The sequence below is a fragment of the Gymnoscopelus braueri genome, assembly GCF_963280865.1.
Source record: "Gymnoscopelus braueri genome assembly, chromosome: 23".
In the NCBI taxonomy this organism is placed as follows: domain Eukaryota; kingdom Metazoa; phylum Chordata; class Actinopteri; order Myctophiformes; family Myctophidae; genus Gymnoscopelus; species Gymnoscopelus braueri.
The window spans coordinates 26,188,350-26,207,796 of NC_137625.1; the positions used below are offsets into that span (position 1 = coordinate 26,188,350).

Sequence of the window (19,447 nt, forward strand, 5' to 3'; positions counted from 1 at the left end):
ACTTAATACCAATTAAACTCATCACAAAGAAAGTGATTGACATGACAAGGCAAAAGGCTAGATTAAAAATCCACACTTTACCAATGAGCAGCGGTGAGATAATTGGCAAACCCATTGCAAAATAACCCATTAAGACCTGGAACTCATCTGTGTCATTTTAAGATTTCTTTGGGCAATTCAAAAATAGCAGAATTACAAGCTCGTAGCGCGGCACCGAGTGCCACGCTATGAGCTTGTAGATCTGCTTATTTTTATTTTTTTTTCGTGAAATGTGTGCAAATCTTTGAATAATATGTACAGTATTTGCAAAGCGAAAAAAATTTACTCAAATATTTGCTTCTGGGGATTCTAATGTCTTCCAAATCCTAAGAGTTTTTTGAAAAAAACATATGATGCTATGATCAGTGGTTCTCAAACTGTTTCATGTCAAGGACCACCCAAAATTATATGCATTTGGCCCGCGGACCCCCATCTCAAAATATGTTGTTCCAGGGACCCCCAGAAGAAAAGATTTGAGTAAAAAAGAAATCGCTTTAAACAACATATATATTCAAAGATTTGCAGAAATGTTCACGATTTTTCAAAAATAGCAGATCTACAAGCTCATAGTGCACTCGGTGCCGCGCTATGAGCTTGTATATCTGCTATTTTAGAATAGCCCAAAGAAATACATTTCCCGGATTGGATGGGATAATGTACAGCCAACTCCTCACTCCAGAACCAGGCGACACAGTAGAGACAGATGTGCTGCGGAATATGCCATCCACAGCCCGAGGCATTTTCACAGTTCTAAAGGCTTCCACTGTCAAAATGGGGCGCCTGGGAGAGCTCAACACGAAAGTTAAATGAAGGTTAAATGGAAGCACTTCAAAGAGGGAGTTCTCCACAGAAAGAAAAAAAATGGCAAAAAGGTTAATGCGTGTCTTGTTGAGACGCCGGTGCTAGCTTGTAGCTTTTGGGCATGGTGGTTTGAGGTCCAGTTTGGGTCGAGATGCCTCAGGGCCGTTATTTGTTTCATTCGCATGGCAACCATGACTAGCGCACTAATCACATTTTGAGCAGGTGCTTGGGTAGCATTTATTTCTTTTTCTCCCTCCCCTTTTTTTAATATACCCCATGCCAGATGCCTCTGTTATGTCCTAAATATATATAGCTACATATCACTATTATTCTGCCATGAAATAAACCTTATCTTCATGACTGTGCAGCTATTGTCTGGTTTGGGAGGAATTCTTCAGGGAGTTGCTAGTCCAAGTCCAGTGCTTTTTAATGCTTCATGGGATGAAGCATTATATTAAATTATATCATTATATTACATGATTTCCTGAATGTTCTATGGGTGAGATAATGGTTAATACCGACGGCATTAACTCAGCAGATATGTAAATCTAATGTAATTACTGGCTCAACGCCACATCAAAGCATTGTGTGACAGCGTGCCCCCCCCTTCAGTATTATTTAGCATAACATTGTTCTGGAAGTACGGTTGACAGTTGGCGTATTTGTGGAGCACAATGTGTGACAATGAATTGCCAACCATCATAACTAAAAAGGAAGCCACGGGGAACCATGTTGAATTGAAGCTCCGTGGCTTACTGTACCACGGAATCAAGTTTGACACTGTTTTGAAGGTCAACTCCTTCCGCATTCAAACCCCATCCATCCGGTCCCCTGGGGGTCCCCACTCCTGCTAAACTGCCTATCACAGAAAACTAGAGAGGCTCATTGTTCTTGCCTCTCCTGTTGACCCTTCCTGCCCCATTAAAATCTAGCCTGAAACTCTGCCTGAGGGTCTACAGCCATCATTGGCATGCATGCCCTGCGATATGGCACTGCATACTAACGAGAAGGGTCCGTGCAAGCCTGTACGAGACACAGGTTTGCATCCTAAAATGTGATAATGGAACTGGGGCGGGGGGGGGGGGGGTGCCTGTCACACCAAGAATAATTACTTGTACACCAAGCCTTTAGTTTAAGAAGATATTGTTTTAAGGGTACGTTGGCAAAGATTCAGCCTTATATAGTACAGCCCAGGATTTAGGGACATGTATCAACATAACGACACATTTTGATGGATACACACAGTTCTCCAGGACTAATAACCTGCACTTAGTGCACTATATTTGTCTCTATAAATAACTTAGCTTGGGCCTGAATCTAACAAAGCACAGGTGTTCTTTCTGACACTGTACTCTTTGGCAGCAGTCACCACTTTCTACAAAATCATAGCCATGTATGAATGTAGTATGAGCCTAATGTACGCGCGCGCGCGCGCGCTCACGCGCTCACACACACACACACACACACACACACAGTTTACATATATAGTTTGCAATATCCATGTTTCCTTACCCCATAGGGTCTATATTCTATCTATGCAACAAGGCTAAAGCACTACGATTTGTTTACTTCACAATAGGCTAATAATATCTACTGGTTCTCAACCTGGGATGGGGGTCCTTAGTAAAACAAGTAATCATTATGCAGAATGTCCCGTTTCACAAGTTATCATACGTCTAAAATGTATTAAAAAATCTTTAGAAAATAGCAGGTCTACATTGTGAGAAGCGATCAGCTGGCTTGAGCTGAAACCAAATTCCCCCCGCAGGAGCAAGTAGGTCAATGTTATTATTATTGCATACAACCAGGCCTGGAATTTCTTCACTCAGGGAAGTGAAGAATTCATAATCTCAACAAAAGACGCTGCAAAGAAAGAGACACTGGTGTGACGTCTACATATTGACAAGAAAGAGACAGAGGAGAAAGTGGTACAGTCAGCTGGGGCATTAAGGCCACTGTGGCCTTGTAATTTTTTTTGTGGTGTACAAGGCCACAACGACGGCCATGGCCTTCGTGGCTAGCTCCCTGAAATTCCTGCCCTGCATACAACAGAAGCAGCAAAGAAAAAAAGAAAAGAAAAAAACTACCTCCTACCTTGAGCAGGCTTCTTCTTGACTTCATCAGTTCATCAGTGTACGATGCAAAGATCAAACTTTGGAACTCATCACAGAGAGATAGATCCCCCTCTCTCCACTTTATCCTCTCTGCAATGTTGTCCTCTGGGGGTCATCACCTTGACTCTGGACTGTCTGTACCCATGTACATGACTCCTATTTAATAGCCCAGAGTATCTGAAAGAGAGAAAGAATTGGAACACAGGTTATTTTTTCTATTTCCTGAAAAGTTCAATGTGGACATACAGCATATAGTATGTAGGTACAAGACTTGTCCTTCAATGGTGACAAGGGTTGTACCATCATATATATATATATATATATATATATATATATATATATATATACATACATACACACACACATACATACACACACACACGGTCGCACGCACGCATTTAGTTTTTTTTTTTTACAAATCTTTATTTATAATCTCATATAATACAATACAAAACAAACCAAACACCAACAAAGAAGTTATCAATACATCTTCATAACAACATCAGAGCCAGGGATATTTACAAACAGAACACATTAAAGAGTGAACACTTAAAGACAGTTCTTGCAGCTTTCATATTTTTTGAGTCATAAATTGTTTTAATGTACTGCCTGGCTTCAATCTCAAATACAATGAATGAGGCTTTGGAATGACTACATTTGGATTTATGAATATGAAATTTAGCTAGAATAATGATCAAATTAATTATGAATACCTCATTTTTCTTCTTAGTACTATTATTATTGAAGCCAAACAGTACATTTTGCCAGTAAAGACTAAAGTGAGTCAACATTATCAACAATATACAGAGATACATCCTTCCAAAACTTTATATTGGAAATAAATTGGGCCTCTTCCTTACTTCCTTCACAGGTGTTACCAATGATTCTAATGAAGGCTCTGCTCCATTTAGTGTGGCACAGTGGTTCTCAAACCTTTTTAATTTCAAGGACCCCCATAACTCTGAGAGTGTACAAATGGAACCAAATTGACCCGTTACACACCCGTAAGGGACCATTTATAACCCCCTCAAGGAACCATGAGGGTCCCTGGACCACACTGAGACCCACTGGTGTAACAGTGTTTACAGTGAGCCAACAAGCACAACATCAGCACCCTGACTCTGTTTGACCAGAATGGAACAGAGCCTTCATTAGTATCATTGGTAACACCTGTGAATGAAGTAAAGGAAGAGGCCCAATTTCTTTCCAATATGGCTGCTGTGCGTAGAGCCTATTCCAAAATTAGTGCAGCATTGTCTCTGGGTTCATTACATTTCACACAATGAACAGTTCACACAATGTCTTTCTTGAACTTAAGAAGATAAGGACTTGTAGGATAATATAATATCTACGCATTTACCTTCATGAGCTTTAGGCTAACTAGGCCTGCATTGTGTCAGCAATGTCAGCGTCACAATCAATTTAATCAAACACAGCTTTGCTTTACACCTGGTTAACAGCAAATGGACACACACACACACACACACACACACACACACACACACACACACACACACACACACACACACACACACACACACACACACACACACACACACACACACACACACACACACACACACACACACACACACACACACACACATCATTTGAGCAGCATTGTTGTTGTAACTAATGATTTAATAAAATCCTTTATGAAGACATAAATAAACGACTGCTCCTACTTTGCTCTAAAGGGACTCACCACCCGACCTGTTCATCGAGCGAAAAACTTAAATAGAATCAAATAAACACTAATATTACTGGCTGAGTGCCAAATGTTAGGCGACTTTAAGGAAAAGTTAAAAACCCACCTTGATGCAGAAAACCACTGGTCCTCAGTCTTAACTGTCAACCTGGCGTTCACACATGATGACAGGCTGTGGAGTCAGTCAGGACTTACTGAGGAGAAGATCAGTTTGAAATGTGGCGCCAATCTGCTGTCAGAGTTCTCTGGTCCTCAGCCATAGGCGATTTTTGCCTCTGCCACCAGGGGGGGCAAAGGAAATATATGAACATATATTTTTATATATATATGCACATATATATGTGACATATTCGGAATTGGCCGTCTGCTTATGTCTCTACATATATGTACATATGTATCCATATGTGTGGCATATATGTGGACATAATATAAGTTATTATGAGACATATATAAATATAAAACAAATATATATTTTAAAAAGATTTAGAGATTATTTACTTGAGTAAAAGTATCAATACCACAATGTAGACTCAGTTGACTGTTATTCAAAATGTACTTTGAGCAGTAAAAGTATCGGTAACCAAAATGTACTTAAAGTACCAAAAGTAAAACTAGTCATTGTGCTGAATGTCCCATTTCACAAGTTCAAAATGTATAACAAATCTTTTGAAAATAGCAGATCTACAAGCTCACAATGCCTCAACGCATTGTGAGCTTGTAGATCTGCTATTTTCAAATGGCCAAAATATATGGTTAGTTTGTTTTGTAATAATTATAAAAACCTACAATTAAGTAACTAGTAACTCAAGTTTTCATATCATTGTAGTGGGTAAAAGTACAATATACAATATTCAGCATCCTAAAGGATTCTATTGGAACATTGGAGAACTGCAGATTCATAAAGGAATTTAGAATCCTACAGGAATTCTAATGGAACATTGGAAAAGGATTCTTATAGGAATTTCATAATCCTGAACACTTTTTGGCTTGTAGGGTCTATCACAGAATCTGCAGATTCAACAGACCTTATTTATATTACAAAAAGTAATAAGGAATTCACGAGACAATGTTTAAGCATAGGATTCTTTATATACTTTATTGAACTATTATGATATATTGTATCATTATATTACAACTACAAATGAAGAATAATAATCTGTTTTCCATACCCGTGTGTGATATACTTAATCTTACCCTGGCTGCAGAGGTAATGGAAATATTGACACATTCAGTTTTTGAATGTCACATTGCTTCTATTGTTTAGCAAGCATACAATACGTCTGCTACTGGAAGTTACTAATGGACTGTGAATAATGTTCTATTAGGTAGCTCCACAGTCGGAGCACATATCACAGTGCTAAACCATATCAACACGTTAACCATATACACACTCTTCAAATATACATGCTTCAAACATATTTACTGTACACCCACACTACACCTTTATCTTTTAATATTAGTAGAGATATGTCACCATAACACAGAATCAGCTTCAGGTCCACATAGTCTCAAATGCTTAATTCTTCACGAGTGTTATTTAAAGAAAACTGAATACCTGCATAATACATCACACAATGGTGTGTCTAGATTATTCAGATCACACACGTATTTGTAAACATAAAGACAGTAGGAGTAGCCTAGAAGCTGAAACATCACCCAAATGTCACAATTTAAACGTGAGTCACACAGTACATTAGTGTCAAAATGATATTTTCAAACTAAAGTTTCAAATAAGGCACGATAGCTTAACATACCAAAGATTAATGATTGATTAATTGATACGGGTAATGTTCACATTATGCTCCCAGTAGCAATACCACCATGTATATAAACGGCAATCCAAAAGAAAATCACTTCCGTCCATGTTGAAATTAACACAGCAAAAGTCCTGTGTGTCTATCGAACTCCAATGAAGACTTACAGGTTAATTTTTACACTATTTAGTAATATAACTAAATATAACTATTTAGTTATATCGACACAGGATTTATCGGTACGAGTAAAAGAGAAATGGTATAAGTGAGCGCCATTGAAATAAATATACAGTATACAACGGACACTTCAATGCTGTACTTCAGTGTCAAACAAAAGAGTTATGCCTAATTTATGCTCCATCGTACAACAAAGTGTAAATCATGCTTTAGTCATCAATCAATCATGGTCTAGTGAGTGACACTTTTGTTTCCATATTAAGATGTGTTACTAGGTAATGTATTCATAGCAATGAGTCATCATGTCCCCAGCAAAGTAGGTGGTTGTGAACACAGAGGTGGGTGCATATGACGTATAAACAGTATACTTTTATATCTATAGTGCGCACAGAGAGGGTATACTAAGTGCAAGTTGTGAAGTGCTCTCCATCTCATGAAATGACCCCAGAAATAAAAAGGTTAGGTTCACATCACATTCTGACAAGTTTAACTTGTTGATAGAGAAGAATGTGTTCCAACTATTACATTACAAGATAAAAGCCATGTCATCTTGAATTAGCACATCCAAATTAAACCCATCAACATGTACAGTGATAGACGAATGAATGATAAACCATGTTCAGCCATTTTGTATACAAGCATCAAGACTTTAGCATTTAAATAAAGCATACATATTAAATATCTAATTGTAACATTCATCAAAGTTATACCATTCTAAATCCAGATTTGATCACATTTTGATCTTGATGAGAAAACAGACACAAAAGAAAAAATAAGAGTAACTGTAATTGATAAGGCTAATAATGGTGTACAGCATTAAATGAACCCTCATTTGTCTGTATTGGGAGTAAATGGCTATCAGTACATTACAGTTTTGGTCCTCAAATTAAAACAGCTATTTCTATTGAAAATACACAAAAACATCACTTTAAAGCCTGAAGACATCACATTTTAACAAACATTTGCATTAGTAGTTTCTGCATAGTAATAGTAGTCCAAGTAAATAGTAGAACTATTTGTGGCACAAATCCAAATTTTGCACGTCTTAACTACATTAAGCCTGGCATCCCTTCTCAATTATTTCCCATTTTTAACTCTTTTCCAAAAATAGCAAAAACAGCAGATCTGCAAGCTTACAATGCATCACACTGTGATGCGTTGAGCATGTACATCAGCTGCTTTTGCTATTCGTCATATGTTGAAGTATATAGGACTTAATGAATTTTATGGAACAATGTTTTACTTTTATACCCAAATACACTTTATTTTACCGTATAAGTTGAAATTGTTATACAAGTATTAAGATGCCCAGATGAGTCTTTCAAACTGTTAAGCATACAAGTTGAAAACAATAAAGAAACATGTTTACAATTCCCCATAGATGACACACCTATTTAGTGTAAAACATGAGCCAACTTGAACTAAACTGAAACTATTTGAGTAGAAAAGACAACTTAAGGGGGAGCTTGGTTTTATCTTTTGCTCTAGATATATTAGAACCAGCAGGGGGCAGTGTTATTTAAATTGTACATTCCCTCACATCAATTGCATACTGTATTATTACATTCAGCATATTTACCCCGTTTACAGTGGATAAAAACAGTGTCTGATTTTTTTGCAAAGAAAGCACAAGCAAACAAGTCTTCCAAAATGCTCACAGCTAATAAATTGAAACAAAATTACATAAATTCAAAACATAAAATACTGTTTAAATCTGTGTGAAATGCTGGTAGGCAGTGCAAAACGGAACAGCATGTCTGAATAGTGGAAAGATAACGAGTGAATCAAGTGCAGTTTGTGACTTGAAAAGAACAGAGAACAACGGGTGGGGTTATTCCAGACGAATTAGATTGTCCACAGATTACCAAGGTTATAGTCAAGACAGGACGAATTAATTAAGAGTCAAGACCAAGACCGGTTCAAGATCAAGACAAACAAAATGATTGAGACAAATTCAACCCCAGAATTGCACAGTAAATTCAGAGTGTTAGAATTGTGCGCAAATCTTTCACAATTACATTACTCACAATATACTGTTAGTGCCATACATTTAGTTATCCATTTGAAATGTAGGCAAATACACAGTGTGTAGTCCATAAACTAATAGTAGTGATAAAGCACAAACACAACAGTGCCACTACGAAAAAATCACTTGTTCACTTCCACTTTGAATTAACCACTTGAAACCCCAGCATCCATCCATATCCCGGTGGAAATACTAGCCCAAAAAAAAAGCATATCTACGAGCTTGTAGAGCGGAGATTTTTGGCAAAGACATTTTGGAGTAGACAGAGAAAAAGCGGTTCAAGTACAGAGACAACTCAGCTCCAGTTTACTAAAGTCTAGAGTGGTTAAATTAGTTTTCGGAAGGAATTTAGGAGCAGTAATTCAAGACCAATTTGGTCCAAACATCTATACCGTATTATGAGGGCGCTATCTAGAGTTGGGCTCAAAACCAAACCCTCAAGAACAACCTAAAAGGACCACACAGCAGATGGCTTTCAAAATAATCATCAATAATCACAATTTTGGTTTATAATTGATTGTTAAAGCATATTGCTCAATAGATTCAATTGAAATATAAAATAGGCTTTTAAATCAAGTGCATAATTGTATTAATATTATATATTATTAACTGAATTTTCTTCATGGGATCAATAGAGGTCTATGTGCATAAATGCAGTTGAACATGGTATTAGTATTTTACTAGCGTTAACGTTCCTCATTCAAATTTGAAATAATTTAATATATTTGCATGGATCTTATTTAACCCATTAAGACCGGGAACGCATCTGTGTGTCATTTTTAGATTTCTTTGGCTATTCAAAAATAGTAGATCTACAAGCTCGTAGCGCGGCACAGAGTGCCGCGCTACGAGCTTGTAGATCTGCTATTTTTGAAAAATCTTGAAAATTCGTGGCACACATCTTGGATTATATATTTTTCAAAGCGAACACTTGTAAAATATTTAGTTCCAGGAAAACCCCCAGAAGCAAAGCTTTGAGTTACAAATGTCTGCCAAAAAAAAAGGAAATCAAAATCAAATATTTGCACAACTTTTCATGATTTTTCTAAAATAGTGCCGCGCTATGAGCTTGTAGATCTGCTAATTTTGAAAAGCCCAACGAAATCTAAAAATGACACACAGATGCGTTCCCGGTCTTAAAGAGTTAATTGAAAGAGTTAGGGGTTAGACTAAATAAGATACAGGTGGTTTAGTCTTTAGGGTTAGTTCGTTAGTTAGTTAGTAATATGAATAAGTGATTAGAACGAGCCAGGAACATACTATGTGTGTGTATAATACTTACAAGTATTCACCTTCATTGCATTCATTACATTTAAGGCAATGTATCACACACCCATTCTCAGAAATGACTTTTATAATGACCAGAAGAAATGTGTTTCCCTGTAGAGGTGCATCAACGTGAAGAGATTACAAAGACTATATTGCTCGTGGGCTCTAGATTTGGTAAAAAACAAAACAAAACAAAAAAAAACACAAAATGTGCCCGATGGTTTTGGTCATTTGTACATCATTAAGGCCCAAGCGACAAACACTGCATTCAACCTCAATGGAATTCATTGAATTGCATCAGTTTGTTAAATATCTATGAGGTGAAGTATGGCCTTTTTATGTACATAAATGCAACAAACATACATGAACTCCATGTGCAATAGTAGTTATACTACAACTGTTTAGTATCTTGATCTAAAGTGAGACTTTTGTGCAGTTTCACTACACAACATTTATTATGTATACAGTAGGGTTGGGCAATATAGGCCTACTGATATATCTATATCGTGATATGACACTAGATGTCCTCTGAGATTTTGTTATGACATAGGTTGTCCTCATTTGGTTTTAATCCGGTAAATTCAAAATGTTTTCTTTTTTTTATATATTACAATATCGATAATTCTATAATTAAATAATTCTTAATTATTGTCATCTAGGTCTATATTGCCCAGTCCTAATATACAGTGCTCAGAGCGGCAGCATAATACATGAGCACCAGAGCCACCAGCTGTTACTTCATCTGTCCCTTTTGTATTTGGATTAATATGTCAGCTAATTGCACCTTCATACATATACAGTAGTAACCTCTGTTGTGAGGATCAAACCTGTGATCTTCCAGTCCCAGAGCAGACTTTCCTATCCATCAGGGTGCCCTGCCATTATTCCTGGTGGTAAAAAGTGCCACCTTTGCACTTTAACATCTCTATTTGTTTATTTTTGAATATCGGGACCTCAATTAGAACAGATGAATTTGTTTGCTGGTGCGTCAGGTTCAGTGGCACAGGCTAAATACAAAAGCATACACGACTACTACACTGTATTCCACAGGCCATTAGATACATTACCGCCGTCTCATTCTCTGCCAACAAGCCTTCTACCATGCATATCGTACACGGCACATCGTTCACATTTCTCCACCACCTGATATTTTGCATGTAGTCCATGGCTGTTGCCATTTCAAAGACAAGATTTGACTCACAGTATCCTTTAACACACGCGTTACTTTGGCAGTCAGTTACTGTTGTTGTAGAAGTGCACAGGCGCCCTGCACGGAGCCCCAGATAAAGCCGGGAGGATGACACCTCTTGACTTATAGAGTTTGGTTTGATCGCAGCAGTGGGCTTCTTTAGTAGTGGTAGACAGTGAATACTTGGCATGACTAAAGGACTAGATGTTGGTCTCATGCTGCGTAGCTTCCTTGTCTTTGCAGTCGTGGTCTTCAGAGGAGAGGGCGTCCGTGTCAGATTTGCTCTGGACATGGACGACGTCTTCCGTTTCCGCTTGTTTGTACATCGCCTCGTGCTTGCGCTCACGCTCCAGGAGTCTGTAGTTGATGAAGTTTCCAACGAAAAGCCAGATGCTGGCCAAAATCACAATGACTCCGCAGCAGAAATACATGTACTTGTAATTCTTTGTGACGTCGACCAGCATTCCTGTAGGAGAAAAAAGAGAAAACAAGATTTTAAAATCCTAACCAAAACTAACTATTCAGTAGAAGTAATTCATGTTCAATGCCATTAGCCCATTAACTTATTCCCTGCCTAGAACGACTAAAACGACTTTTGTCCTTTAACCCCCTCTGCCAAGAACGACTAAAACGACTTTTAACTCTTTGACTGCCAGAGTATTTTCATAAAGTACTCCCCCAGTGCCAGCAATTTTCGTGTTTTTTTATTTTTATATTTTGAATTTTTCTCATGAAAATAATTTAAGGACACATAATGTAAAGACCCAGCACAAATCCGCCACTAGGGCGCAGCACATGACAGCTTTGATCATGTCGTTGGGTCTCTCTCACCCTTCTTCATAGATTAGACAAGGAAAAACATGAAAACGGATGTGACGTCCCCCCCATTGTTTTGATCGGCGAAAATTACGTTGTGATATACGACGGCGATGACTGATCGTCACCCAGACCATAGATTATAGAAGAGAAACTGTCCGTTTGTCCGTCATACCGTGTGAAAGACCGTTTATTTACCTATTTTGGACGAAAATGACTGGGGAAAAGAATCAAAAAACGGAAACGGAATCCAGGTCATGAAACCGGATGCAGATGTCCGTGAAGTAAGTGGAACTCGAGAATAACATTGAATATTAAGCAGCATAGCGCAATCAGAGATTAAACAATGAACGCGCGTCCAGCGCGTCGAGCGCGTCGACGGCCAACTGGACAAAGTAGCACTTGACGCGTTATCGCGTCGTCCGCAGTCAAAGAGTTAATTAAATAAAAAAAAAGATTTTTTTTTTCTTATTATTATTATTTTTTTAACCCAAAGACCAAGGAGATATGATTTTTTGAAGATCTAGACTCCCATCCACTTCCTTGTTAACTTAAAACTTAAACATTTTGTATCTCGGCTCCTGAGTACTTTTTTTTTTCAATGAAAAATCTCTGGCAGTGGGCAAACGCAAAAAAAAAAAGTTCTGGCAGTGAATGAGTTAAGGGCGCGCTCCCACCGCACTTTTATTTTACCTCTGGGGCAGAATCTGCCAATGCTTTGTCAATGCAAATGCGTGGATTCCTGGTCTTGCGGATTTTTTTTCGAAGAATCCACGCATTTGCATTGACAAAGCATTGGCAGATTCTGCCCCAGAGGTAAAATAAAAGTGCGGTGGGAGCGCGCCCTAAGACCTGAGGTTCCGATTCTACAAAATATTTAGATTATGTTTTTATAAAAAAAAAAAAATATATATATATTCAAAGATTTGCAAAAAAAATCCAAAAATGGAAGATCTACAAGCTCGGTGCCGCGCTATGAGCTTGTAGATCTTGTATCTTTGAATAGCCAAAGAAATCTAAAATGACACAGATGCGTTCCAGGTCTAAATGGGTTAGGGGAACTTTGAGGTAATATTTGTTTCTAAATGTCAAAATTGAATTACTTGGATACCTTATCAATGATCCTGTTTAGCCTTGTATTTGACAAATACAAGATACATTTAATCGACTCTTAACTCTGTCTGCACGTGAAAATGTGTGCAAATCTTTGAATATACATATACATTTTTAACTAAAATCTTTGCTTCTGGGGGTCCCTGGAACAAAATATTTTGAGATGGGGGGTCCGCAGACAAATACATATCATTTTGGGGGTCCTTGACATGAAAAAAGTTTGAGAACCACTGATATTATAGCAACATAATTTTTTTCCTCCAAAATAACTGATTTAGAAGACATTTGTAGAATCCCCAGAAGCAAAGATTTGAGTAAAAAATTTGCTTTAAAAGATTTGCACAAATTTTCACGATTAAAAAAATTATAATAATGCAGATCTACACGCTTGTAGCGCGGCACTAGGTGCCGTGCTACGAGCTTGTATATCTGTTCTTTTTTAATAGCCCAAAGTATAAAATAATGGTTATAGCAAAAAATCTAAAATTACACAGTATGCATTCCAAGATTGAATGGGTTAACATGTGAAAAGTCTCAGCAGTGACCAAGGATCAATTAAATATACAGCAAAGCTTTCTGGAAGAAAGTACCTGCGAGTGGCGGACCCAGGAGGACCGGGCAGCACTCCACGATGGTGGTGAGACCCACGGCACTGGAGAACCTCTGAGGTCCGACCAGGTCCATCAACGTCTCGAACAGCACCGAGCTGACCATGCCAAAGGCAAAGCCGAAGAAGATGGAATATATCACCAGACCCGTGTAGGTATCGGCCAACGGACAGAGCATGTGACAGATCCCGTTGTACATCACGGCGAAGCTGAAGAAGTACTGGATCCTGGGCCTGATCCACTTGGAGTTAGCAAACAGCCCCATGGAGGGCCTGGCGATCATGTCGGAAAAAGCCAGGATGGAGAGCAGGAAGGCCGCTTGGTACTCGTCCACGCCCATGTCTTTGGCGTAGGCCGCCAGGAAGACGATGGGCGCAAAGAAACCGAAGAACATGATAACGTTGCCCGACAGGTAGATGAGGAAGCCGCGATGCTTAAAGAGGGACAGGTCCAGGTACTTGTTGACCTTCTCGTAGCAGCCGCGCTTCTCTGGCGTCGTGGTGGTCACGGCTACCGACTCTTCGTCCTTCTTGGCCTGGCCAGGCGGGGGGCCCAGGGGCCGCATGAGGGCGCCGGCCACGCAGCAGTTGAGCAGCAGGCCGCCCAGGATGAAGAAGCTGCCTCTCCAACCGAAGGAGTTGATGAGCCACTGGTTCAGAGGGGCCAGCGTGCTGAGGAACACGGGACTGCCGGCCATTGCTAGTCCATTCGCGATGGGCCGCTTCTTGAAGAAATACTTGCCAATCATCGTCAGCGCTGGCTGGAGATTGAACGCTAAGCCCAGTCCTATGGGAAAAAATGATCAAAAATGTATTTAAAATACAGCTTTGATTAATTATGTATAACAAATGTAATGGTGAAACTCCAACATTGGAGTTGGAAAATTATAATAATGATAATACAACCATTATATAGCCCAGAATAACATAAACAGAAATTGCAATGTGTTTTATATCCAAAACCAATTACAAAAGGGCCATAAAAAGTAATCTTACGTTTCCTGATTCACTATTCTATGTTAATCTCTCAAGAACAGATTCAGAGCTGCGCTTGAATCTGTCGCGGAGGTCCTTCATAACGTGTGCGCATTGGCCTACAAGTGGGCAGGCCTTAGATCCGGAAGCAAGCTGCGCTTTAACCAATCAAAGCCGCTTATATTGAACATAATTCCTAAGTAAATTGTTTATGAACAGAGCTAAATCAGTTTGTGTGCCTCAGCATAAAAGAGTCATATTTTTTGGTCGCGGGATAGTGTCATGGAACCCATAGCGTTCCCTGGTGGAAGAAATGTTATCTAGTCGGAATGAAAACATAGGTGCACCACCGGAAGTGGAGGGCTTAGGGCATGCTCCAAACCCCGGTTTCCAGTGAGCATAGGTCTGGTTAATTCCCCCCCCCAAGAGCCAAATGCAAAAGTGAAAAACGCTGGGGGCGCTGTTTTTCCTTTTTATTTGACGATGGGTTCCCAGATTGCTTCTATGTTAACCCAGTAGACCAGGGGTCTTCAACCTTTTCAGGCCAGGGACCCCCAAACTGATGGGGAGATGGAGCAGGGACCCCCCTACCTCGTAGGATAGGGGGGGGCTACCACATATATTGTATATTTATGTATACAATTGTGTTTTATATTGCCTGCTCCTATACGCACCTGCCCCAGTAGGTGTGCAAAATAAAAATTCTCTACAAAATATGTATAAACATACCATGTTATTGTGCATTGTGCCTCCATTTATCTGTTTGCTATGGATTCATGTTATGTTTAAGGACAATTTGACATTTTGGGGAAAAAAAAGAAAAAAAAAAGTTATTATTTTTTTTCAAACAAAAATATTGTTTAATCAAACTCCAATTTCGCGGACCCCCTGCAGTACCTCCACGGACCCCCTAGGGGTCGCGGACCCCCTGTTGAAGACCTCTGCAGTAGACACTAATCTAATTATCTCTAAATGGACTTAAGTGGATTTGGCCCAGCCTACCTCCTATAACACCGATGCAGATGTAAAGCTGCACGACGTTGTTGCAAAAGGAGGCAGAGATCATCCCAATTGAACAGAGGATACCTCCCATCATCATGATTGGCCTGCAGCCGTACGTGTTCACCAGTATGCTGCTTATGGGACCTGTAAGAAATAGGAACAAAAACACAGAACATGTCAGCCCACAACATTTCACCTATTTACGCTGGTCAGTGAGTAGTGTACTTAATGATTTAAGCTGGTTAGCCCTGCACGGCAGTGGAAAGCCAACAACTATAAATGGAAATACTTTCGCTATGTTTTGCAACCTCATCTTGTTAGCGTTGTGGTGTTAAGAGTACACGTTTCCTTGATGGGGTGATTCCATTCATGGAATGTTTAGAAGTAAAAGTGATATTTAACATTTTCATTATGAAGAACGTATATCCCAGGTGGAGTACAAAGATGCACCAATTAAAAAACAAACCAATCAGTGTAAAATATTCAGCCGTTGACAGCCTGTGTTTATATGCTAAGGAGCGAGGTCATTTAGAGTCGTTGGATTGGAGCATCAATGAATCTTGTTAACCATCATGAACATGATCAGATCTTCCTCACTAGATCTGGCAGTGATCCAGCAATAATTGAGATCTGAAATGTAATACTGTAAAGTAAAGTAAAACAAGGAAGAGTGGAACAAAGTCATATGGACTGGATGCTCTGGTACATACGTATAGCCAATGGCCATGAATAGGTAGTGGACATTTTGAGGTCAGCAGTGACACACAGTTACTGAACTTAATGGCTTCAAATCATATTGGAATGAAGTAGGCCACAGGAGACCTGGTGGTGGGGAGGTGGACAGGTGGTCCCCAGCTAAATTTACATTACATTACATTACAGTCATTTAGCAGACGCTTTTATCCAAAGCGACTTGCAGTAAGTGCATTCAACATAGGTAGGCAGGAACATTTATACATTTAAATATTCAATTAATTTGAAATCATTAGACCCAGAGGCCCCCATCCAAAAAATATTAAGAGATTAAGCTCAGGTGTGGGATTCCATGTACAATTATGACATACTATTTAATTTTAAAAAGCAACTTTGACATGAAAACGTTTGTAAACCGCAATTATGGTACAGTGAGACACTTCATTCAGAAGTATAATTACCACTATAATTGACTTTTAGGGTTAATAATGTTCCATTTATGTTTCTGGCTGTACATTTGTTGGATTCCATGCCACCAGTGTACCAGTGTTGATTTTGTCGACTAAAACTATGACGAAACATTTTAGTCGACTACCTTTTTTCACTGACAAAAACGACATAAAAACGAAATAAAAAGTAAAAAGTTATGATGACTAAAACTAAGACTAAATATATTTACATTTTTGTCAACAAATAAAAACTAGACTAAAATGTTAGTGAGGGACTAGTGGAGAAGAGATCCAGTAGAACTAACAGACAAGTCATTTTATGTTTGGTTGCGCTCGGGTGTTGCGCTCTGAAAATAGCAGATCTACAAGCTCTGCGACACGTTGTGAGCTTGTAGATCTGCTATTTTCAGCATGCAACCAAGAGTAAAATCAGCCATTACGACGCCATCAAGCCAAAATACATTTTAGTCGACTAAATCAACTGTAGATTTAGTCGACTATAATCTTATGATATTTAGTCGACTAAAACTAGACAAAAACTAAAACATTTCAGATGACTAAAATATGACTAAAACTAAATGGAATTTTATTCAAAAGACTGACTAAAACTAAATCAAAATGTGCTGTTAAAATCAACACTGCAGTGTACTACCTCGTTTTATATTTGTTTGTTTACATTATCATTACATTATGTTGTACATTACAAGCCATGAATAATGTGGTGGTGCTTTGACCACTTGATGTACGACTCTTATCCTGCCTCTACTAACGTGACGACGTCTCATCTCCTGTCCTTGAACCTTAACAATAAAGGAGTCAATTGCATAGGGAAATAAAGAAGTAATAAAAGATGTACTTTTTTTGAAATAATGGTCTCATTACCAACCCGATGATGTATCATATCTATGTCAGGGCTGTGCTATTTAAAAAACACGATGGGCAGGAGTCGCCTGACTTCATTTGCTCCGCATGAATCTTTTTTTTCCGACCTTGAGGAAACTAGTACCCCCTCATTTGCATACATAGCAGTGATCAGTATTCTCTGGGGCTCGGTGGGACCCGGATTGGCCGAGATGAGACAGCCCCTGAGCCTGCACATTACCTACCTAGGAAAAGGCTTATCATTCCCTGCCCAGACATGCCATGGACTTCATTACACAGTGGACAAAACCCCAAACTAAATATAACTACCTAGTTTCCAGAAGGGGGTTTGACACATATAGAAATGTGTCCGGCATATTCTCCATGACCCCTTAATGTGTACAGTAAAGAAAAAGGTTGTAACATGGAAAGCTGACTGTGGGGAATGCCATTTATCCATCACTTAACAAAGCAACGGGCGTAATAGAACCCCGCTAGCAGCCCACAGAGACAGTGCTGTTCCTTTACACCCAGCCGGAACCAAGGGGTTTGAACCAAACGACATACTGTAGCAAACCTCAGAGACCAGTGCTCTTACTAGTGGGGATTGAAGTGTTTTTTTTTTTACACACACACACACACAAATTATTTTATTTAATATAATCTTTATGAAAAAGCTACAAAATGATTGAACCACTTAAGCCCTATACTTACGTTTGTAAGTTGCATAACGCATTGTGAGCTTGAAAGACCTGCTATTTCTGACTTCTTTTTTTTTACATTCACCTATAGCCCATTAAGCCCAATGACATGCCAAATATAAGGACGAAAAGTTAAAAGCAGTTGAAAACAAAACAAATGGATGTCCTATGGAGCCCTAAATTGATGCTAGAATCATCAAAATGTGATTTTCTACCAGATTAGACTAGATTTTGCGATTGCTTGTGTGCAAGTAGAAATTGTGGCTTAAGGGTGCCGCCAGAGAAAAGGCCATAGAAAGGTTACGGTAATCTGTAAGGTTGATCCACCGGGGAACAGACATTTTCATGCTAATCAAGCCAGTAGTTTACGAGACATCGTGTTTGGGACTAAAATGCTGGACAGGCCTTCCGAATACCCTGCTGACCTACATCGGCATCCTTAAGAAGGCGCTGACACCAGCCTTGGGGAAAACATAAGCTTTTCTAAGTGATCATGTGCCCGAAAGGATCGCCCACCCCTGGTATATGGAATAGTATTAACCCATTAAGACCTGGAACGCATCTGTGTCACTTAAGATTTCTTTGGCTATTCAAAAATAGCAAATATACAAGCTCATGGCGCGGCACCGAGTGCCGCGCCATGAGCTTGTAGATCTGCTATTTTTAAAAATCGTGATTTTTTTGGTGTGATTTTTTTTTTTAAACTGTTAGGATTTAGAAAACATGTTTAGGAATCGCCTCAGGTCTGGGTTAACAACTATTTAGAAGCCTGCCACATGAGAACACAAAAACATTTTATCGTAAAGTAAAAAATCATGAGCAGATGCCCAGACATGAATGATGCAGTTTTATAGTCTCCTCCCAGGGCCAGGCCTCTGGCTGATAGTGAATCTAATACGGCCGTGCTGACAGTCAACAGAAGCCCGAGTGTTGTTCCCTCAGCCTAGCCCAAGGTCAACTACACTCTCTCTCTCTCTCTCTCTCCCTTACTGGATTAGTGACATTGATCCAACACTGACACAAGGCAGCTTAGCACGTCACTCCTCACTACCCAGCGACACACTCCACTGTAAAAGCCTGAGGGAAAGTATCCGTCCGTGTCATTTTTTGATTTCTTTGGCAATTCAAAAATAGCAGATCTACAAGCTCATAG

The 19,447-nt window shown here is 39.1% G+C and overlaps 1 protein-coding gene across 1 annotated transcript in view; it reads right to left on the reverse strand.

Annotated features, from left to right (window-relative positions):
* Positions 1 to 9,470: 9,470 nt before the first annotated feature.
* Positions 9,471 to 19,447, reverse strand: part of LOC308080056 (monocarboxylate transporter 2) — a 34,439-nt gene continuing 24,462 nt past the window's right edge. Inside the window, exons 3-5 of the mRNA XM_080421786.1 lie at positions 15,591 to 15,734; positions 13,597 to 14,400; positions 9,471 to 11,543 (exon numbers count right to left, since the gene is read on the reverse strand). Of these exons, the coding sequence (XP_080277912.1) occupies positions 11,278 to 11,543; positions 13,597 to 14,400; positions 15,591 to 15,734 (1,214 nt within the window). The 3' untranslated portion in view covers positions 9,471 to 11,277. The remainder of the gene's footprint in view (positions 11,544 to 13,596; positions 14,401 to 15,590; positions 15,735 to 19,447) is intronic.